The sequence below is a fragment of the Triticum urartu genome, chromosome 6A (assembly GCF_056163025.1).
Source record: "Triticum urartu cultivar PI428250 chromosome 6A, HENAU_Tu73, whole genome shotgun sequence".
NCBI lineage: Eukaryota > Viridiplantae > Streptophyta > Magnoliopsida > Poales > Poaceae > Triticum > Triticum urartu.
Window position 1 is genome coordinate 539646778 of NC_141878.1, and position 23240 is coordinate 539670017.

General features: G+C 47.7%; 2 protein-coding genes and 1 pseudogene across 3 annotated transcripts; all 3 read right to left on the reverse strand.

Moving 5' to 3' along the window:
- Window positions 1–2603: 2603 nt before the first annotated feature.
- LOC147966153 (1-aminocyclopropane-1-carboxylate oxidase 1-like) lies at window positions 2604–3392 on the reverse strand. Its single transcript, XM_087528692.1, has one exon. The coding sequence runs from the start codon at window positions 3383–3385 to the stop codon at window positions 2777–2779; it is 609 nt and encodes a 202-aa protein (XP_087384818.1). The 5' UTR covers window positions 3386–3392; the 3' UTR covers window positions 2604–2776.
- Window positions 3393–3432: 40 nt separating this feature from the next.
- On the reverse strand, window positions 3433–4409 carry LOC125514796 (1-aminocyclopropane-1-carboxylate oxidase pseudogene; annotated as a pseudogene). The gene is made up of 3 exons (XR_015609289.1): window positions 4081–4409; window positions 3724–3952; window positions 3433–3489 (listed from the first exon to the last, which is right to left on the reverse strand). The product of XR_015609289.1 is annotated as a 1-aminocyclopropane-1-carboxylate oxidase pseudogene (transcript).
- Window positions 4410–15641: 11232 nt separating this feature from the next.
- Window positions 15642–17195, reverse strand: LOC147966154 (1-aminocyclopropane-1-carboxylate oxidase-like). Its single transcript, XM_087528693.1, has 3 exons — window positions 17059–17195; window positions 16722–16951; window positions 15642–16437 (listed from the first exon to the last, which is right to left on the reverse strand). The coding sequence occupies exons 1-3, from the start codon at window positions 17101–17103 to the stop codon at window positions 15837–15839; spliced, it is 876 nt and encodes a 291-aa protein (XP_087384819.1). The 5' UTR covers window positions 17104–17195; the 3' UTR covers window positions 15642–15836.
- Between the last annotated feature and the right edge of the window lie 6045 nt (window positions 17196–23240).

The following is a 23240-nucleotide window of genomic DNA, read 5'->3' on the forward strand; positions in this document are numbered from 1 at the left end:
TCTTTTGCACAGTACATTAAGCCTCGGGAGCTAAACTTGGCAACAAGCTAATGTTAGCCTGCTGGCCAGCATACCCTGCCCTTAAGCTTTAGGTCGTGTATTCAAATCCTCTCTGCACCATTTTTCGTTTTAATTCCACGGACAAGCAGGGTCCACTAGTCATATGGACAGTTCAAATGATCCAATTTTGTTGTTACAGGTGGGCTCCATGCCATATCAGTGGTGCCACGTCGGCTCAATTTACGTATATGGATGGGATAAACACCGTATTCACGCGTTCGTGCCAAGTTTTAGGTCAACTAGCCATATGGACATACTAGAAAGTTCACCTCCTGTAGTGAAACCTAGCTGCCTCCACAGGAGAGCTGCGCCGTCTTCCGGCGGCTCTCCTTCGCCAGCGACCTTTTGGTCGTCGGTGGTGTGGGGGGGGGGGGGGGGGGAGGGGGGGTCGCCAGATCCCACACGTGCGGATCATTTTAGCTTTAGGCTTTAGGGCCCAAGAAGCTTAGGGTTTTGGATCGTTCGAAGGCTTGGCTTCGGCAGGGCAGCGACGACGGGATGATGAATAAAGAAGCTTCGGATTCTTCTCCGGTGAGGCAATCGTCTCTATTGTCGGTGAAGGATATGAGAACCACTCTGTTCAAGCGGGGATGTCATGGCGGCGGCGACATCCTTGTGGTGAACATGTGTCCTCGGGCTCCGCCGTTGCGACGGCGTCTACTCCAATGTCGGCGCGGAGCTTTGGAGGTAGTCGAGGAGCGGATGCAGATTGTGGTATGCACCGACGACATCTGGAAGACGGGACGTGTACTGGGCTCGTGGTTCGTGGATGGCAGGTATGCTTTCCTCCTCCGACGTCTTAGTCATGTGGGGGTGCCAAATTTAGAGTTCGATGGCATGTCCGGGTGTTGTCCCGGTCTGATTCTTCAACGGTAATGGCTTCGTCTTTGGCGAGCCACCTTGAAGGTCCGCAAAGCTGCATATTAGCGATGGAGCCGCGTCGAGCTTGGGGTGAGAAGGTGATCTGTTATTTTTTCTTTCGATGGTTGCTATGGTGGAGCCGGAAGCAGGTGACGGACGTTGGTGTCAAGCTTAGAGACGTTCTGTTGTCCTTTCAATTTTGTTATGTCGGTCTTTATGTGACTTGTACTTTAATCTTTATGATATGAATGAGACACATATTACCATGCAAAAAATATATATCATACAATATTCAAATAATCCAATTTTGTTGTTACAAATGGGCCCCATGCCATGTCAGTGCCATGTCGGCTCAACTTACATATACGGATGGGATAAACACCTTATTCGCATGTTCATACCAAGTTTAAGAACTATTTTTCAAATTTAGGCACTAAATAAACATGCACAACAAGTCCAAGCTTCACTAATGTTTGCCTCATTTGTATACTAAAGGCAAACTACCACTGGACCGTTTTCCGGCCGATGTGTGCCAACTATTTAGTAAGCTGGGCCTCTATTGCTCACTCACTACAAGGGACCTATGCCGAAAGAAGATAGACTACATGGTCCATGTGTGGTGGTCATCACTCTATAATGCACCAGGGTATTCCACGTCTGTTCTTTCCGACAAAGGAAATACATTAATACCGTGAAGATACTACACACATTCGTTGGCACACTGAACAAACCATCAACGTTGAAGCAATTAATCGATATCGTAGTATGTACAAAATCTATATCTATACCTGCTAACAAAGATATTAGTGCTTCTGTCCATCCGTCACACAGTTTACACAAAACCCTCTACTTTTCTTTATAAATTAACTCGCAATACACATTCAAGTCACAGAATGGACCTGGTTTTGCATTTTTCGTAAAACACCATGCATTTTCTGGTAATTAACCTGCAGTTCATACTTAAGTCAAACAAATCTATTTTTGCATTTAACAGAAAACCCCCTATTTTTGTGTTAATCTATATGCAGTCCATAAAAAACAAGTGCTTTTCCAAATTATTCATATATTTAAACCCTCATTCCTATTTTAATATGTTATATATAAAATTTGGTTATAAAAATGTGTAGAATATGAATAAGATATTATTTTTTCTGATAATATTTTCAAAATGTTAGTTATGATGCAACTTTAATCTATAGCACACGGTCTGTTTTTCTTTCGGACAAGCGACAACCTGGATTGCAAATAAACACCTCACTAAACTGGACTGAGACAAAATAAAACATTGATAACCACACATGCACACCTCTCTAAAACCTCACAGGGGAAAGGCAACAGATTTCTCCTCGTATTCCGAGCACGCGCTGGAGAGAGATGCATTAGGATTGACCGCATTCAAACACTTCTGAGTTGTGTGAGCACCGACGTCATCGTCGGCGAGAGTGAGAAAGACGATAAGCGGCAACACAAATGTGATGCCCTGTTAAAAAAAGGACGTGGATCTATTTGGGTCTTAAGACATGGTTATTGAGTTAGAGGATTGTGTTATTTTTTCTTTCGTCGTAACGCATGGACACTTTTTCTAATACTACATAAATACTTCCTTTGTACCAAAATAGATGTCTCTGACTTGGTTCAATTTTGGACGGAGGGAGTACATTACTTAACACACATACTATAAAAAGAAGTTGACTCACACGTACGGTAAAACAAGCATCACGGCATGCACTGGCGCACTGCGAAGCCACCAGCGAAAACATTACACACGCATACACAAATTATCTACGATACACCACTTCAATACGTCCCAAAATACTCTTGTTCGGGACTCTGGCACGTACGACCACGTCCCTAATCACGCGGTGGCGATGGGCGCGGCGTCCGCCTTCATGGCCTGGAAGCGCGGCTCCTTGGCCTCGAACTTGTGGAGCAAGTACAAGTTCATGTAGTCCTCGAACACGAACCTCGGGTACACGGCGCTCCCGGCACGCTTGGACAGCTCCTCGAGGAGCGCCGGGGCCGGGAAGATGACGGCGTCGGCGCTGGGGTTATAGAAGGAAGCGAGGGACATGCGGTTGCCGTCGGGGCGGGTGAGCACGCGGTGCATCACGCTCTTGTACCGCCCGTTGGTGATCACCTCCAGCTGGTCGCCGATGTTAACGACGATAGCGTGGCGCATGGGCGGCACGTCCACCCATGCCCCGTCCTTGAGGAGCTGCAGCCCGCTCACCCGGTCGTCCTGGAACAGCAGGATGACGCCGCCGGCGTCGGTGTGCGCGCGGAGGCCGTCCACCAGGTCCGGCCGCGGGCACGGCGGGTAGCTGCTCACCTTGGTGCCGAACGTCGGGCCCTTGGACCCGGCAAAGGCCCGCTTCAGGTAGCCCTGCTCCAGGCCCAGGTTCTCGCACAGCAGGTCCAGCACCTTCTCCGCCAGCTTCTCGATCTCCGCCGCGAATTCCTTCATCACTTGCCTGCAACGACGACACGAAAAAGGCAAACAAGTGTCACTTTCTAAAAAGATGATTCCATTCCAATCGTGTTGGTTCCTGCTGCCAAATTAGTACGATTCTGATTTGCGCAACCAATCTTATCTCCTGTTGATATCCCAGTGGCAGTACTATAATTGCTGCATGGTGTTTTTTGAGCTGCTGTACGTGTGAGGACTAACAATAGGCTGCCTCGTCAGAAAGAGTTGAATCAATCTGTGGAATCTGATGCTATCTGTTGTCTCTTATGTTATTACTTAGTGATCAAGTAGCCGTAGTTAATTAATTAAGTAATCACGCGTGCGTGCGTGCGTACCTGTAGTGGTGGTCGAGGTCGGGCAGGTCGGCGAGGTTGGAGGCGGGAAGGTGGCGGACGAAGAAGGTGCTCTCCCAGTCTACGTCCTTCACGTCGTCGCCCTTCTCGCCGCCTCCAGCGTCTTCGCCGCGAACTCCTTGAACTGCTCCTCCCGGCAAGCCGCGTAGTGCGCCTTGCTCACCCGCTCCACCTCGTCCATCAGCTCGGCCGAGATGCCATGGTTCAGCAGCTGTGCGCACGGTGAGTTAATCATGTCAATAATCGTAGTACAGTACTACATATGCCTGCTTTCTACAAAATCAATCCACTATAATTCTGCTAAACGAATTGCATAGCATATGTGAGTGGCAGTGGCACCTCGAAGAATCCCCAGTTCTCGCAGGCATCGCGGATGACCCCCATGGTCGCGCCCCTTTCCCCGGTCTCAAGCTTCTCCATGTGGATCACCGGGAAGCTCAACGAGGCAGCGGCATTAGCAGGAAGTGCCATCTCTCTCTCTCTCTCTGTGTGTATGTGTGTGTTTGTGCTGAAGCAGAGAGTGTGTGTGCGTTCTGAGGCCGGTGTGAGTGCTCAATTTATAGGCGCGACCGTGCGAGGGAGAAGGCCGGGACGTAGGAGATTACGACACAGCTTAATCAGTTAACCGCTTTGTTCAATCAATATGGAATGAGGAACAAAGCTGTCTGGACGTACAAAACAAGCGAGATACTATGTCCCAGTTAGTTAGCTATATATAATCGACTTCGTGTAGCTAACCAAGTTGTCTCCAAGAATATCGCTTCTCGCTAATCAATATGCCCTTATGGAGACGGATCAGTATGATAAGCACTAACTGATAGGCTGATAGTCTACGCTCGCCATTATTTCATGTATATACCTAACCTAAGTAGTGTTCATGACTCTATGTCGTACGAATGGAGTTGTCTCTTACTTTATAGGTTGATAATGACAAGATTAGGGGTAGTGCACCTGACCCAGGCAACATATAGTGGAGTTTTGCTGTCAACAAATATGTTGTACTACTAACATCGATCACTTGATTGAAGGACACCGGCCGATTGTGTACATGCACATGAAGCATGGCACTTACGTGATCTATCCATGGATCACTGCTAGAGCTCCTACTTTTGGGCGCTGTCCTACTCAGCAACAGCCAGCAGCAGTAGCTAAATGGCACGTAGATCACTTGTTGTCCAGATTCCTGTATGCCGGTCGACTTAAACCGGGAATGGGAGCACTCCGGTACGCATCAGCTGCTGCATGGTGCTTGGCAGCTGGACAACCAGACCCCGGCCCTGTCCCAGATCCACCCATGGATGGACAGCTCGAGCTAGCCTCTTCGTCGTGCCTGGTCTGATCTCTACTATGATCAGCGTGTCCACCTGTCCCTTCCCCCCCTAGTGTAACATCTCCTTTCTCCATCATAGTAGGGGCCGGCTTAAAGTTCGGCTCTCCAGTCACTAGGGCCCATGACATTGCCCGAAAACTTATCTCGAGCAGTTCAAAAGAACAGCACACAGGGAGAGGAAAAGAGGGACCTAGTTCTATGCATCACATGAAACCCACCATGACCACCAAGAGCACATGACTCACACACCGCTCCAGCTCTCCTGCTGGGAGTGTGTTTGGTTTGTGCTCAAATTTACCATACCAAAATATTAGCTAGCTAAAATTTTGGTTGAGGCTTTTGTTACCACGAGTTGCTAAGACTGGCTATAAACAAGAAGTAGAGTTCCATTGCCATGCTACAAAATTGGTATCAGCTATAAAATGATCAAGATGTGGCCATGAAAAAATATATTTTTTTATTCTGATAAAAGGCCGTATTTTATCTTATGTAGAATCAAGAGGTTACGTACAAAGCACGACGAGTACACACCTGGTCTCTGCAAGATTAGAATGCACACAATCAACACTAACGCACACACTCAAAGTATCACACCGGCAAAAATCAAAGTCCAAAGCTCTACCTAGATAGAGGGGAAAAAAAGAAAAATGAAAAAAGTAACAATGATTCACGCCAAACAATTGTCGACGCAACAAAGATGTTTAAGTGCACACAAGTGGAACATGGACACAACCATACAAACTGAAAATTGTGCAACCATAGAGAGGCGTCTTTGGAGCCAAGAGCATCCATCAACGCATATATTACACAGGTCACGGTAAACTGACGAGAGAAGGGACCACCAACATACCCCACCGGGAACGCTTCGACGATCTCATGCCTACATCGTGAGTGTACATCGATTGTAAATCTGGACATGGCAACCTGCCCCCAGACGATACGCCATGAGCCATCACTTCATCACTGTCGCCACTTTCTGTCGCCACCAACTCCGTCGAGCATGTGCCTCAATGGCTCGGCCATCTACATCGTCAACCTGCATACCGGCACAGTCGACGCGCACCAGCTCCACGATGGATTGCTGCTACCCGGTGACAGGGGAGCCACACATTGATAGTGTATACTATGGTGGCAATCCAGGCATAATACAACATGTGTCTTCTTTCTGGCGTCATGCTTTGGTTGGATACCATTTCTTGGAAGTTCAATGCATTCGACATATAAAGTTCAATTTGCGGCGGTGATTTCTTCCCCTCCACGACTCCATGTGCAACTTTCTCTTGGCCTATCCTTGTTGTTTGTATAAAGCTCCCTGGAAACCACCTACAAGTTTGTGCATTAGCTGCATACATTCGAAGACAGAGCCTGCTTCGCTCTTTCTTACAAGTAGAGATAAATGAGCATCAAACGGTTGCAAGCACTTGGTAGCATAATTTCTTTGAAATTCTAGTGTACCTCTGTTTTATTTGCAACAAGCTACTTCAAAAGTACAAAACTCGCACTAATAGACATGGCAGGTAGCTTAGCTTCGCTGGCTAGCCTACCAATACTAAGAAATAGATGATGCCTCGTTCTCGGCCGCGCAAACCAGGCTACAACAAATGCATAAACATGTGCTTAAAAACAACAAAAACTAATGAAAAATAAACAAATGCAAGAGTGTTCTTGCTTTACATTAAAAACAATAAAAAATATGAAGCATGTAACAAAATGATGTATAAAATAGAAACATTGAATTGAATTTAACGTGACGCCGAGTTATAACAAACATGTGAAGCTTGAACTATATTTTTTGCTTCAAGTGTTCAACACATCTATCATTCATTACCAAAAATAGCATGACTCGATTCCCCTGGAAAAAACACATACATGGCTTGATGAGGTGGTATGGTGTGCATATGAGTATGTGCTTGATTTTTTATGCCGTACAAATTCAACCGGATGACTATCATTGATTGAGATGAAGTGAAAGCACGCATGCGTAGAAATTTAGTAGTGAAGACTGGCTATTTAGATATAGAACGCCCCATACTTTTAGCACATGATATTGTACGCAAAATAATATGGACTGTCATTGAGCTAATGCCCGATCTTTGCATAACAAGATGCACATAACCATGACATTCATAAAGAGTTGAAAATGCCTTACTAGAAAGGTAAAAATAGAGCTTATACAACCATCTTACAAGGCCCTTACTTTCACAAAACAACGAATCCATATAACCGGCTAGAAACAAGACACATATATGTGCATCCAAGCGAATCACGACTGCATATGTCACTTTAGTATGGTCTTTGGAAACATGCGTCTTAGTCATTATATATGCAGTTACACAATGAATGAACTGATTGATTGAATTTTAGCAAACCCAGATATGTAGATCAAGCAGAATCTACTAAGTTACTAAGCTCCCTAGAAATGATGGGTTGTTGTGGCTCAAGGCTCCGTGGATGGTTTGTCGGGCCCGTTTGTAAGAGTGTTCTTCATTGGCCGAGAGCTTATGGGCTTACTCGCATGTAATCATGGTGTTCATGTTGGGCTCACGTAAACACCACCAGTAGATCGCTGTGAAGTGTAAAAACATCAGAATGATATACCCAACACCTCTCTTCAGTCTTCACCATGAAGACCATACCACCTCCACCAAGTAAGACCATAGTGACAACAAGAAACAACACAACCATACAACCTAGCATAGGTGGAACTCACCCTGGGCATAACACGTGAAACCCGAACCCCAAACCCTAACCAGTACTACCAGAACTCAAAAAATCCATGCACCTATTTGGGTAGTAACTCCAGAAAACCGAATTTTATTCAGAAAATTCGGGTTCATACCCCGGTACTCGATCTACCCGAAGTTAATGGGAAATGTTAGCCCAACCCTGCAAATTAAGGCCCAACACCACACTATGCCACAACCCATGTCCTCTTCAATGCCACACACTCTCCCAACCCATGTGTCGGTGTGCCCACATCCAATCTCTCACGCACAGAGGCACACACATCCATTCGCAAGATCCAAACCTCCAGCTTCTGACCTAGCCGCCACCTCCCTCACATCCCATGTCTTTGCCTGATAGCGGCAAGGGGCAGCATCGTGCCAACCGCCTCCCTCAACAGCGTGTAGAGGTGACGCATGAGCCATCTCCCTCGATGGCGTGCAGTGGTGAGACACCATGCTGGCCGCCTCCCACGATAGCGTGTAGTGGCGAGGCACCGCGCTGGCCACCTGTTTCGCATCCCATCTTTCCCGCCCCAGAGCGGCAAGGGGCAGCATTGTGCCGGCTACCTACCTCAACAGCTTGTAGTGGTGCAGCTTCGCTTTGGCGCCTCCCTCGTCATTGTGCGTGTCGCGTCGGCGCCTCCCTTATCAGCATGTGTGTCGCCTGTTGCATCGCCGCAACAAGATGCAATTCGGGATTACATGAACCCGACCCCGAATTTCCGGGTCGCAAAAACTCGGGCAAGTCCGGGTTTTATTTTTGAAAACATGATTTTTTTTATAACCTGAATTACAAGACCCGAATTTTTGGTAAACCCGAATGCCGAGGCTAAGGTAAAACTTACAGCTAGCCAACCGCAATAGACCGTGTGAAAAAAAATTAACTTACAACTAAAGAACGGCATGAAAGTCGCGTGTCACACTCTAGCCCTGCTTCAAAATTGCGACTAGCTAGCATGGAACAGAGCAGCTAGGCTGGCGTCTGCTTGGCTTAGTAGATTATGTGGATAAGCTATATAATTTGATTTCCGACCAATATGGTCGTGTTTCGTTGTAAACCATTTTGTTTTCATTGACTTGGACTTCTTTTATTTAATAAAATGATTGTGTGCATCTTAGATGCAGAGATCCGGGTCATCTTGTTGTAAAAGAAAAGAAAAGAGCTGTTCCGGTCCGAGTTTCCGGTCGAGTTGTCGCCATCTAGGCTATGAAACAATGAGTGAGGCTATTTGGCTCCCGAACTCATTGGCTCCCGTGGTGAACAGTAAATTAAAAAATATATTAGAAAATAAAAATATCCTTTTTTGCGTGGAGGATGCTTAGGTGCCTGAGGTCCGCTCAAAATTTTAGCTCATCTTGACAACTGAGTAGCCCTCGGGAAAAAAGACAAATTTGGGGTATGTGAAACAGTTTACTCTTGATCTACTGTTCTGACTCAATTTATATTATTTAGTGAGAGCTACTCATATTCAAAGTTTTAAAAACCAGACCGGACCGACGGTCGGGCCGGAAGAAACCAAAACCTGCGATCCTGACAGTTTTCTAAATGCAGGGGATTGATTGAGCAATCAAGCCGAAAAAACCCGATGAACCGGGTGGTTCACAAAAAACCGGTCGGTTCGATATCGTTTCTAGAAAACCCCTCAATAAACTCGTTTTCGTGCGAACAAGCTGGATGTAGAATCGGAAAAGGAAGAAAAACCCTCTTTTAGTAGGGTTTCAACCATTTTAGGAGCATTTCTCTCGATTTTATCCACGGACAAATCCTATCGGGGGCCAGCACCTCCTCCGGTGCAACCCCTGCTTGGCACCATGGCGTGGCGATGTCACTTCTCCCTCGCCGCACTACATGGCAGCACCAGGCCACCAGCCCGCACCGGCACTCCCGTGTACCGCCATCTGCACCACCTCTATTGACAGTTGGGGACAGGGGCTACCGCCACCTGGTCAGACTGGTACATACAACTTCGATCTCCCTCCGCTCCAGTCAAATCGACTAGGCTTCCCTCCAGTTGCCTCCTTCTATTCCGGAGTCCAAACCAGGAGCAACCGAGTAGGAGGTCCAAGACGCCCGACGGTCACCTCCGATTACAGATTTATTATCTATTGATTTGTGCATTTATTGATAAAATATGTGTTATTTTATTACTTAAAATATCGACAATCGAACTGGTGAATTGGCGGTCCAACCGGTAAAAACCTGAACCGGTAGCCTCGCCGATTCGATTACCGGTTCGATTTTAAACTGTGCTCATATGCAAATGATCTTAAATTTGAAGCGGACCTCACACACCAAATCATCTTCCATGCAAAAAGGAAATCAGAATTTTTTAATTTTTTTAAATTTTCACTTAACCAGGTGCAGATGAGTCTGGACACAGAAATGGGATATTCGGTCAAACAATCTGCATTTTTAACGGACTTATATGGATTTATCTATCTCTTTGCTGGGTGGAGTAGCTACTGTTTGGGTTGGCGGTTCATGAATGGTGGGGAGGCATCGCCGGCCGCAAGTGGGGGCGTGTCGCCTCAGATCTGTGCCCATCGGAACAGCTGGTCGCCTGCGCCGTCACACAAAATACGTCGCCGGCCGAAGAGCCGCACGTACGGCCGGCCGAAGAGAAGAAGAATCGTTGGCTGGCTTGCAAGTCTCTGGCCGGTGGAAGTTGTGCTTTACCTTGGTCGCGAGCCATGGCGCCATTTTCCACGCGCGCATGACCCGGCAGAGCAGGCGATCGAGCAAGGCGTACGTGCAGATCAGATTTCCTGGCACGATATGGATCGAATCGAGCAAGGCGTACGTGCAGATCAGATTTCCTGACACGATATGGATCGGATCGGATCAGCATCCTGACTGATAGCATGCAAAGTGGCAGCATCTGTACACACTGTACTGCGTATGGCTGGAGCCAGGCGGCAAGTGCAATGGAAATCATTTGTATCCGAGTGGTCATTGTATAATCCAGTGCAAAAAACAAAGAGGAAGATCTAACTGCGACAACTCCGGAGGAAAGATCTTCCCTTGGGATCCACGGCAAGCTAGGGATCGAGATCGTGATCGACCGACGAGATGACAATGGTTCACGGCACGGTGAGGAACAGTACACATCGAGGATCCGAGGCGATGCCCTCGCGCCGTTCCGTCGCGGAGCAGAAGCTGGCGTGAGACCGCACAGTCCGACAGCCAAACCAGATGAAGACGGAGACATTGTACCGCTGATGTGCATACACCTACATGGATGTATGTGAAGACGGAGACTTGCCGTACAACTCATCAAGTGGACAGTGGAGGGCCGCAGTGTATACAGTGCACATACGGCAATTCTATGCATGCAAAGCTTTCACTAGGATCTCGAACGATCGACGCTAGCTAGGTAGCTAGAGGCACGCAATTCGTCGTAGCCGCGTACTTCGTGTCAGCCTGCCGGTGGCCACATTCAGGTTCAAACACCTCTCGCACGAATCAGCTGTGTGTGTTTACTATATATTCTACAACCAGCCAATCGATACATATTCGATCCCTACTAACCAAGTATAAGCACGTGAGATTTCTGAGATTGTGATTATATACCTAGGTACATATGCTTTCCAGAGAACTTTTGCAAACGATCGGGAATCCAAATCTAATCCGTCCCGTTGGGCTGTTCTGCCCGCGTCCTTCCCAGATCGCACGCACAAACCTTAATAATCGACCAACGTAGCCAGAACGAATTTCTTCGCCTGTTTCTATAACAAGATCGCTCTACAAAAGCAGAATGCTTAGACTAATTGTTCCTCTTGTGAACAAGCCCGGCAGCTTCGTCCTGTATTGTCTGTGTGGCAAATGCTAACACCTGCATGTTATGGTAGACTGGTAGTGGTCGAATAACTTTCGCCTTCTTACAGGCGCATGCAAATAATATTTGCATATGTCCTCCTGTCAACTTCTTGGCGGGAATTCCAGATAGGGATCGAGAAAGTGATTAAGTAGTAGCACGTGATGACGACAGTAGAATTTTGGCATCCGCACCACTGAAGCATATGCAATATCTTTTTTGTAAAACAGTCGCAACAAATTGTTTATGGCAGAAGATGGTTGGACGTGATCGGATCATGAGACGCAGGCTACATGCATTAGCACATTCCCATTTTTTCTATCGCTGTGTGCATCGTTTGATGCAAAACCCGGGGTAATCCTCCTCGAAATAAACCTGCAACTTTTCCACCCGCCGTGACCAACTAGAACTCATCAGGAATAAGAGAATCTGAACGTGTGGCAATTGTAACTTTAGAAAACATTTAAAATGAAGTCCAAACGAGCTTGATGTATGTACAAAGATATATATGTGGCCAGTCTCATCATCCTATCCTTGCACCAACCAGCCAGACTTTCTCGTCGTCTATCCATTTTTGGAAATCACTCATCCCTTTCGATGTGTTAGAATAAATCTGAGGCAATACCGTCGATTATTACGACCAAGCAATCACATAAGCACGACACCGAGATTTGTTAACGAGGTTTACCAATATGGCTACATCCCCAGGGCCTGACTATAGGCGCTCCTCCCCATGACACCGCTACAATACCGCACCCGGTTGCCCTGGACACCGGCACATGCCGCCGGCTTCCCCTGCGTTCCGGTGCTATTATGTTGGCATAGGTTACACCGTGTGTCTATCCTTGCTATATATGAGAGGCCTAGGATACAAGTGTCATAGTAGGACACGACTCCATATCCTATCTAAACACAATACAACTACAAGTCCAACTGTAATCTAACTCGTACACTATATTCGACACAACTCTAACACGGTGTTCGAACTTATGGAAATTCTATAATCTCATGCTACTGTCATCGATCAATCCCCCGGGAAAGCTGGAAGAGAGACGGCCAAAGGAAGAAGCACTACGCGCGCCTACTAAAAGAGGGGAGAGGGGATGAGATAAATGGCGGATCTGCGGCCCATGCACCATTTGCGTGCACTAGGACCGATTCCGCACGAGGGGCTCTGGGAAATTCTTAGAGGACGCAAAGCGGCAGTGGGCGTCAGTTGCATGATCCAAGTACTCGGACCTACCCATGGATGCGTGAGTGAGTGAGATTATGGTTGTATGGATATGACTGATATGGTGTCCTTTTGTCATGGAATACTGTAGCATTCATGTGCACGAAATGACGGTCATGCCTGCCTACAATATCACTGCATGCGTTTAACAAGACAAAATATGAGATTTGTTCTTTTCGAAAATGGAGACAATTTTTTGCATCATCAATTAATTAAGTGTAAGAGAATCGACTAGATGTAGTCGAAATACAACACCTCGATTGCTAGTTTTGCCACCAAAGCGCATGGATTATTCTTTTATCGAGACAAGGAATTTACCTGGGTGTGTTTTCTCTTGTGTATGTCTATGGTGTCGATAAACCATAAAAACTAAACAAGATATATGAAACAAAAAATAGAGTGATCAGGGCATCTAAACTTGAAATCAGACACCGTGTTTGTTCACGGACAGTGACACGGGAGCCGGTAATCCAAATTTGCCCGCATACATTTCAAAACAAAGTTAAGTAAATAGGACATTTTTTCAAACACAACGGTTGTCAGCATAGCTCGGACACAATTCACATAAACAATCGAAATATCGTCCGTTTTATGTGAATTATATCCGAGAGCTCGCCGGCGGACACATGGCTCAACACGAAGAGGAGCCACTGCCACCGAGGTAATGGAAGACGCGCCCACATGCCTTTACGACCGCGGCCGCAAGTTCCTCCTTGACATTTGGCCGTACCAGTTGTGGCGCGGAGGCGACGCCGTCTGGTCCTTCATGCACCACTTGACTTGGACGTCGCGGTTGTGTGGGGGAGGAGGGGGGGGGGTGCCGACGCTTCCTTCACATAGCGGATAAGTGCCACCGGCTCCTGCTAGCTTGACGCAGTGTGGCTTCTCCTTGAGGACACGCAGTGGCAAGGGTGGTGTCGGGCCGCATTCCCGGAGCGACCGCTTTATCCAGCTCAATTTGACGGACAAACTCCTCGTCCGTGACCGCGGCCTCTGAGGGAGGCGCGACTATTGATGGAGTGGCTCATGATGTGGTTGCTGCTGCAGCGGTGCCTGGTCATCCTAGTTGCATGGAGGATATGAAGATCTCCTTGCCGAAGGAGCCGGCGACCGTGGAGCTTGAGGGCCCCAAAGAGCGTTGGCGGCGGCGCCATGATTCGGAGCTGCCGCCGCCTGCAGACACGGAGAACCATGACTTGGGCATGGTGTGGATGGGGAGAGGAGTTCGCATAAGCGGCTAAGCGCGAAAGTGCGGATGTCGTTGGAGCATGGATTGTATTGGCACGTTCGGGTGATCAACCCACTTCAATATAGCGTAGCACCCGTAGTTGGTTTTTCAGGATGACATATCTGCATTGAAGTGCGACACCCATCTGGTTGTGTCGGTCAGCGCCGCCCTGCCATCTAGTCACATCACGTGTCATCAATGCCAATGTTGCGACTCTGGGTCAGCATGAATGCGACAAGGGAAGTGGTGCATCCATTGGAGAGATAGCATGGGAGAGGGTTTTAGGTTGGCCAGGGGTGTCAGACGCGTGCGTGGCAGTGGTCCGGACGCCCGCAAAGCCCCCCGGTTTGCTTCTGGTTTGCGGGAAAATGAATGTCTGAATCGGTCCCCGAACGGATGCGGGGGCTTCGAGGGTCAGCGTTGGAGATGCCCAAATGTGCTCTGTTCTAAGTGAGCGTTCCAGGAACTAGTAATTCGGGTACACCCATAGTCGAATCTGGCCCATGGAGGTCTGTTGTCATGATAGCCTGATGTATGCCAGCACGACCCTAACAGTGTGGGAGGCGGCCCGCATTAACCGTTGATCTTTGTTCTCGGCCAGCCTTGTCGATATGGGGTTGGATTCAATCAGGATTTGACCCTCGTGCCAAAGGTCTTCTATGTGGGAATATCTTCTATGTTGTTCAGCCATGTGTGCCATGTGACCTGGTGGCGGTGACGAGGTTGTGTTGGACGTCGGGGCGACTTTCAGTGGTGAGGCTCTGTGGCGAGCAACACTACAGCGGTGGTGGTGCCTCCTCTTGGCTAGGTGGGTAACAAGGGCATGGGTGGCGGGTGTTCCTGATGTCATAATGGCTTTGGCGATAGCGATTCCTTGGTCAAGATCCTTAGGCCTAGTGCTAGTAAGACGGTCCATCCCTCATGTTGGGTCTATTACGATGGCACCTCCTATCGCAGGGGCGAGTCTTTGAGCAAAAGCTCCTTCCTTTTGGCGCTGGCCACGACAATGCCTTTGGGTGTTGCTTACCGCTTGCGGATGTCACTGTGTATTTCCCCTTCATGTCATAGTTCTGGAGGGAAGCCTCATCTTTTTGGGATCGACAACAACGGTGAGTAGCATCGTTACTCTCTTGGGGAGGGGGGGGGGGGGGGGCTCTGGTGCATCCATTTACAGCGTGTTGGCGTCTTCTGGTTTTCTTTGTTCCTGGCATGATGTTTTTTTACTCCAGTGTGGAGTGGATTCATTCATCTTCTATCCTTAAATATGGCCTTGTAGTCATCATCCTCGATGCTCGCTATCCACTGGAATAATAGGTGCATGGTCTGGTTCCCCCAACATTCTAAACTACTCTAAACTAGTGGTGATGATAGATTCCAACCGATGCTTCTTCAAGTACCTGTAGATCTCGTCTCGGGAGTAATGGCTATTGCGGGTTTCAAAGCCTGGTACGGCGAGAATGTTTGTAGGTGTTCATGTCCTTTACTGAATGAATGAATACGTTTTAATCACCACATAGGACATGTGCTAAACAATCAAAACTTGATGAATACGTTTGAATTAAAAGGAATGTGAGCTGAAACATAGTACTCTTTAGAAAAGCAAATAAGAAAAATATCTAGGGCATGCAGAGCGATGCCACCAGCGAAAACATTACACACATAATATCTTACAGTACACCCCACATCCACAAACACGTCTGTAAATACTTTTGTCTGAGTACTGGCACGTACGAGCACATGCACTTATGCGCGTGCAGTCCACTAGTCACGCGGTGGCGGTGGGCGCGGCGTCCGCCTTCATGGCCTCGAAGCGCGGCTCCTTGGCCTCGAACTTGTGGCGCATGTACAGGTTCATGTAGTCCTCGAACACGAACCTCGGGTACACGGCGCTCCCTGCGCGCTCCGCCTCCTCCTCCGACAGCTCCTCGACGAGCGCCGGGGCCGGGAATATGATGGCGTCGGCGCCGAGGTTGTAGAAGGAGGCGAGGGACATGCGATTCCCGTCGGGGCGGGTGAGCACGCGGTGCATCACGCTCTTGTACCGCCCGTTGGTGATCACCTCCAGCTGGTCGCCGATGTTGACGACTATGGCGTGGCGCATGGGCGGCACGTCCACCCATGCGCCGTCCTTGAGGAGCTGTAGCCCGCTCACCTGGTCGTCCTGGAACAGCAGGATCACGCCGCCGGCGTCCGTGTGCGCGCGGAGTCCGTCCACCATGTCCGGCCGCGGGCACGGCGGGTAGCTGCTGACCTTGGTGCCGAACGTCGGCCCCCTGGACCCGGTGAAGGCCCGCTTCAGGTAGCCCTGTTCCAGCACCTTCTCCGCCAGCTTCTCGATCTCCGCCGCGAATTCCTTCATCACTTGTCTGCAACGACGACACGAAAAAGGCAACCAAGTGTCACTTTCTGAAAAGATGATTCCATTCCAATCGTGTTGGTTACTGCTGCTAAATTAGTAGGATTCTGATTTGCGCAAGCAATCTTATCTCCTGTTGATATCCTAGTTGCAGTACTATAATTGCTGCATGTTGTTTTTTGAGCTGCTGTACGTGTGAGGGAATGACTTTGTGAGAGTACAAAATGTTTGGCCTCTTATGTTAGTGATCAAGTGGCAGTAGTTAATGAAGTAATCACGCGTACGTGCGTATACCTGTAGTGGTGGTCGAGGTCGGGCAGGTCGGTGAGGTTGGAGGCGGGGAGGTGACGGACGAAGAAGGTGCTCTCCCAGTCCACGTCCTTCACGTCGGCGCCCTTCTCGCCGGCCTCCAGCGTCCGCGCCGCGAACTCTTTGAACTGCTCCTCCCGGCAAGCCGCGCAGTGCGCCTTGCTCACCCGCTCAACCTCGTCCATCAGCTCGTGCGAGATGCCATGGTTCAACAGCTGTGCGCACGCATATATCAACAGGATCAATATATATATGCTCCAATCAGTTAATCATGCCAGCCCTCTAGAAAATCATTCTACTACTATAATTCTATATGTGGAACCTCGAAGAATCCCCAGTTCTCGCAGGCGTCGTGGATGACCTCCATGGCTGCGCCCCTCTCCGCTGTGCGCGCCGCAACTTCGTGTAGCTAACCAACTTGTCTCCAAGAATATTGCTTCTTGCTAATCAATATGCCCTGATGTAGACGGAGCAGTATGATAAGTACTGTACTAGTAACTGATAGGCTGATAGTCTACTCTAGCCTCTATTTTATGTATGCCTAACCTAAGTAGTGGTTAATTATGAACTCTATGGCGTACGGATGGAGTTGTCTATTACTTTACAGGTTGATAATGACAAGATTAGGCGTAGTACACCACCTGACCCAGGCCACATATAGTGGGGTTTTGCTGTCAACAACTATATTGTACTACTCCAACATCGATCACTTGATTGAAGGACACCGGTCGATTGTGTACATGCACATGAAACATGGCATGCAACGTGATCTATCCATGGATTACTGCTAGAGCTAGTAATTTTGCGCGCTGTCCTACTCAGCAACAGCCAGCAGCAGTAGCTAAATAGCATGTAGATCACTTGTTGTCCAGACTCCTGTATGCCGGTCGACTTAAAGCGGGAATGGAAGCACTCCTGCACGCATCAGCTGCTGCATGGTGCATGGCAGCTGGACAACCAGACCCCGGCCCTGTCCCAGATCCACCCATGAATGGACAGCTCGAGCTAATCTCTTCGTCATCCTTGGTCTGATCTCTATTATGATCAGCGTGTCCACCCGTCCCTTCCCCCTAGTGTAACCTCTCCTTTCTCCCTCATAGTAGGGGCTGGGTTAAAGTTCCGCTCTCCGGGCCCATGACATTGCCCGAAAACTTATCTCGAGCAGTTCAAATGAACAGCACACAGGGAGAGGAAAAGAGGGATCTAGTTCTAGGCATCACATGAAACCCATCACGAGTCCACGACCACCCAGAGCACATGACTCACGAAAGTTTTGGTTGAGGCTTTTCTTACCATGAGTTGCTAACACTGGCTATAAACATGAAGCAGAGTTCCACTGCCATGCTACAAATTGGTATCAACCATAAAATGATCACGGTGTGGCCATAAAAAATATTTTCTTGTTCCAATAAAAGGTCGTATTTTATCTTATTGGTTCCTGATGTACAATCAAGAGGTTACAAAGCACGATAAGTACACACCTGGCCTCTGCAAGATTAGAATGCACACAATCAACACTAACGCACACACTCAAAGTATTACAGCGACAAAAATCAAAGTCCAAAGCTCTACCTAGATAGAGAGAGAAAGAAAATGAAAAAAGTAATGATGATTCACGCCAAACAACTTTTGACGCAACGAAGATGTTTAAGTGCACACAAGTGCAACATAGAAATAACCATACAAACTGAAAATTGCGGAAACACGAAGTAGGCAGTCCAACCACAGAGAGACATCTTTGGAGTCAAGAGCATCCATCAATGCATGTATTACATAGGCCATGATAAACCGAGGAGGGAACGGACCACCAACATACCCCATTGGGAACGCTTCGACGATCTCATGCCTACATCGCGAGTGTACATTGATTGTAAATCTGGACATATATGGAAACCTGCCCCCAAACAATACACCATGAGCAATCACTTCATCACCATGACCACTTTTTGTCGCCACCAACTTCGTCAAGTATGTGCCTCAATGGCCCGACCAGCTGCATCATCAACCTGCATGACCGGCACAGTCGACGCGCACCAGCTCCATGATGGATCACTGCTACCCGCCGCCAAGCATTGCCTCCATGCCTCAGCCACCCAAAACAAGGCACCGAGGAGACAGGGAAGCCACACATTGAGTGTAAACTATGGTGGCAATCCAGGCATAATACAACATGTGTCTCCTTTCCTCATGCTTTGTCCAGATACCATTTGTTGGATGTTCAATGCATCCGACATATAATGTTCAATTTGCGGCGGTGATTTCTACCCCTCCGTGACTCCATGTGTATCTTTCTCTTGGCCTATCCTTGTTGTTCATATAAAGCTCCCCGGAAACCGCCTACAAGTTTGTGCATTAGCTGCATACATGCCGAATATAGAGCCTGCTTCGCTTTTTCTTACAAGTAGAGATAAATGAGGATCAAACGGTTGCATTGCAGGCACTTGGTAGCATTTTTTTGAAATCCTAGTGTACCTTTGTTTTATTTGCAACAAGCTACTTCAAAAGTATGAAACTCACACTAATAGACATGGCAGGTTGCTTAACTTAGAGGCTTCCAATACTAAGAACTAGATGATGCTTCGTGCTCGGCCGCGCAATGCGGGCTACAAAAATTGCATAAAGATGTGCTTAAAAACAACAAAAACTAATGAAAAATAAACAAATGCAATAGTGTTCTCGCTTTACATTTAAAAACAATAAAAGAATATATGAATCATGTTACAAAATGATGTATAAAATAGAAACCTTGAGGTGAATTTAACGTGACGCCCAGTTATAACAAACATGTGAAGCTTGAACTTTTTTTTTTGCTTCAAGCGTTCAACACGTCTATCATCCATTACCAAAAAAGCATGACTTGATTCCCCCGGAAAAAACACATACATGGCTTGATGAGGTGGTATGGTGTGCATATGAGTATGTGCATGACTTTTGATGTCGTACAATTTCAATCGGATAAATATCATTGATTGAGATAAAGTGAAAGCACGCACGCGTAGAAATTTAGTAGTGAAGATTAGCTATTTAGTTATAGAATGCCTCATATTTTTAGCACATAATATTTTATGGGAAATAATATGGACCATCAGTGAGCTAATACCCGACCTATGCATAACAAGATACACAACAAACACATTAAAAAAGAGTTGAATCTGTCTTACTAGAAAGGTAAAAATAGACCTTATACAACCATCTTACAAGGCTCTTATTTTCTCAAAACAACGAATCCATATAACGGGCTAGAAATGAGACACATATATGTGCATCCAAGCACATCGCGACTACATATATCACTTTAGTATGGTCTTTGGAAACTTGCGTCTTAGTCATTATATACGCAGTTACAGAAGAATGAACTGATTGATTGGATTTTAGCATGCCCATATATGCAGATCAAGCAGAATCTACTAAGTTACTAAGCTCCCTAGAAATGATGGTTATTGTGGCTCAAGGCTCCATGGATGGTTTGTGGGGCCCATTCGTAAGAGTGTTCTTCGTTGCCCGACAGCTTATGGGCTTACTCGCATGTAATCATGGTGTTTAGGCTGGGCTCATGTAAACACCACACGTAGATCGTAGTGAAGTGTAACAACATCAAAATGATATACCGAACACATCTCTTCACCATGAAGACCATACCACCTCCACCAAGTAAGACCATAGTGAAAACAAGAAACAACAAACCATACAACCCAACCTAGGTGAAACTCACCCTGGGCATAACACCCAAAACCCGAAACCCGAACCCAAAATACCCAAACCTGAACCAGTACTACCCGAACCCCAAAAAACTCGATCACCTATTTGGGTAGTAACTCCAGAAAACCAAATATTATTCATACAATCCTGGTTCGTATCCCAGTATTTGAACTACCCGAAACTAATGGGAAATGTTAGACCAACCCTGCAAACGAAGGCCCAACACCATACCGTGCCACAACCCACGTCCTCTTCAGTGCCATACACTCTCCCAACCCATGTGTCGGTGTGTGCACGTCCTATTTCTCACGCACAGAGGCACAAACATCCATTCCCGGGTTCCCAACCTCCAACTCCCGACCTAGCCGCCGCCTCTCTTACATCCCGTGTCTTCGCCTGATAGCGGCAAGGGGTAGCATCATGCCAGCCACCTCCCATAACTGCGTGCAGAGGTGACTCACCAGCTGTTTCCCTCGATGGCATGCAGTGGTGAGGCACCGCGCCGGCTGCCTCCCTCGACGGAGTGTAGTGGTGAGGCACCGTGCCGGCCACCTATTTCGAATCCTATGTTCCCCGCCTGAGAGCGGCAAGGGGCAGCGTTGTGCCGACCGCCTACCTCAACGGATTGTAGTGGTGCAGCTTCGCGTTGGCGCCACCCTCGTCAGTGTGTGTGTCGCGTCGGCACCTCCCTCATCAGCGTGTGTGTTGCCTGAACCCGAACCTGAATTTTTGGGTCGCAAAAACTCGGCAATTTCAGGTTTTATTTTTGAAAACATGATTCTTTTGTAACCTCAATTACCCGACCCGAATTTTCAGGTAAACCCAAACGCCTAGGCTGAGGTGAAACATACAGCTAGCCAGGCGTAATAGACTGTGTGAATTTTTTTAATTTACAACTAAAGAACGGCGTGAAAGTCGCGTGCCACACTCTAGCCTTGCTCAAATTTGCGACTACCTAGCGTGGAACACAGCAGCTAGGCTGGCGTCTGTTCAGCCAGCTTGGCTGATGTGCTAGTGGCTGATTATGTGGATAAGCTATATAATTTTATTTCCGACTAATATGGTCGTGTTTTATTGTAAACCATTTTGTTTCAATTCATTTGGACTTCTTTTATTTAATAAAATGGGTGTGCATCTTAGATGCAGAGACCCCGGCGTCATCTTGTTTGTAAAAGAAAAGAACTGAGGTGTTCTGGTGCGTGCTTCCGGTTGAGTTGCCCCCATGTAGGCTATCAAACAATGACCGAGGCTATTTGGCTCCCGAGCTCATTTGCTCCCATGGTGAACAGTAAATTAAAAAAGTAGAAAAATACAAAAGTATCCGATTTTTTTCACGGAAGATGCTTAGGTCCGTGAGGTCCGCTCCAAATTTCAGCTTATTTCGACATTTGAGTAGCTCTCGGCAAAAAAGGCAAATTTAGGGTTTGTGAAACAGTTTACCGTTGATTTATTGTTCCGACCCAATTTGTATTTTTTACTAATAGCTACTCACATGCATAGTTTAAAACAAAGACCAGACTGACGGTCGGACCGGAAGAAACCGAAACCAGGGATCCTGGCATTTTTGAAGTGCAGCGGACCGTTCGAGCAATCGAGCCAAAAAACAGATGAACCGTGCAATTCAGAGAAAACCAGTCGGTTCGATATCGTTTCCAAAAAAGCCCCTCAATCATCTCGCTTTCGTGCGAACAAGCTCGGGGTAGAATCGGAAAAGGAAGGAAACCCTTCTTTTAGTAGGGTTTCAACAATTTTAGGAGCATTTTCCTCGATTTTATCCACGGACAAACCCTATCGGGTGTCAGTGCCCCCTCCGGCGCAACCCTTGCTTGGCGCCATGGCGCGGTGACGTCGCTTCTCCCTCGTCGCTCCGTGTGGCAGCAGCACTAGGCCACTAGCCCGCCCCGCCACTCTCGCGTCCCACCATCTGCACCACCTCTATTGACGTTTGTGGAGACGGGCTACCGCCACCTGGTCAAACTGATACATAGAACTTCAGTCTTCCTTCGCTCTAGTCTAATCGACCAGGCTTCCCTCTGGTTGCCTCCCTCCATTCCAAAGTCCAGACCAGGAGCAACCGAGCAGGAGAACGAAGATGCCTGATGGTCACCTTTGATTACACATTTGTTATCTATTGATTGGTGCATTTATTGATAAACAGATGTATTATTTTATTACTTAAAATACTGACAATTGGACCGGTGAATCGACAGTCCGACTGGTAAAAACCTGAACCAGCAGCCACGCCGATTCGATTTCAAACTATGCTCATGTTGGGGAACGTAGTAATTTCAAAAAATTTCCTACGCACACGCAAGATCATGGTGATGCATAACAACGAGAGGGGAGAGTGTGATCTACGTACCCTTGTAGACCAACAGCGGAAGCGTTATGACAACGCGGTTGATGTAGTCGTACGTCTTCACGGCCCGACCGATCAAGCACCGAAACTACGGCGCCTCCGAGTTTTAGCACACGTTCAGCTCGATGACGATCCCCGGACTCCGATCCAGCAAAGTGTCGGGGAAGAGTTCCGTCAGCACGATGGCGTGGTGACGATCTTGATGTTCTACTGTCGCAGGGCTTCGCCTAAGCACCGCTACAATATTATCGAGGATTATGGTGGAAGGGGGCACCGCACACGGCTAAGAAAATGATCACGTGGATCAACTTGTGTGTTTAGGGGTGCCCCCTGCCCCCGTATATAAAGGATCAAGGGGAGGAGGCCGGCCGGCCCTATGGCGCGCCAAGGAGGAGGAGTCCTCCTCCTAGTATGAGTAGGACTCCCCTCTTTCCTACTACTAGGAG

Bases quoted from the DNA above. Each gene is read 5' to 3' on its own strand.
- LOC147966153 (XM_087528692.1), bottom strand. From the start codon at position 3,385: ATGAAGGAATTCGCGGCGGAGATCGAGAAGCTGGCGGAGAAGGTGCTG.
- LOC147966154 (XM_087528693.1), bottom strand. From the start codon at position 17,103: ATGGAGGTCATCCACGACGCCTGCGAGAACTGGGGATTCTTCGAG. The intron at 16,952-17,058 runs GTTCCACATATA...GCGTGCGCACAG, and splicing joins AGAACTGGGGATTCTTCGAG to CTGTTGAACCATGGCATCTC. The intron at 16,438-16,721 runs GTATACGCACGT...TCGTCGTTGCAG, and splicing joins GACCTCGACCACCACTACAG to ACAAGTGATGAAGGAATTCG.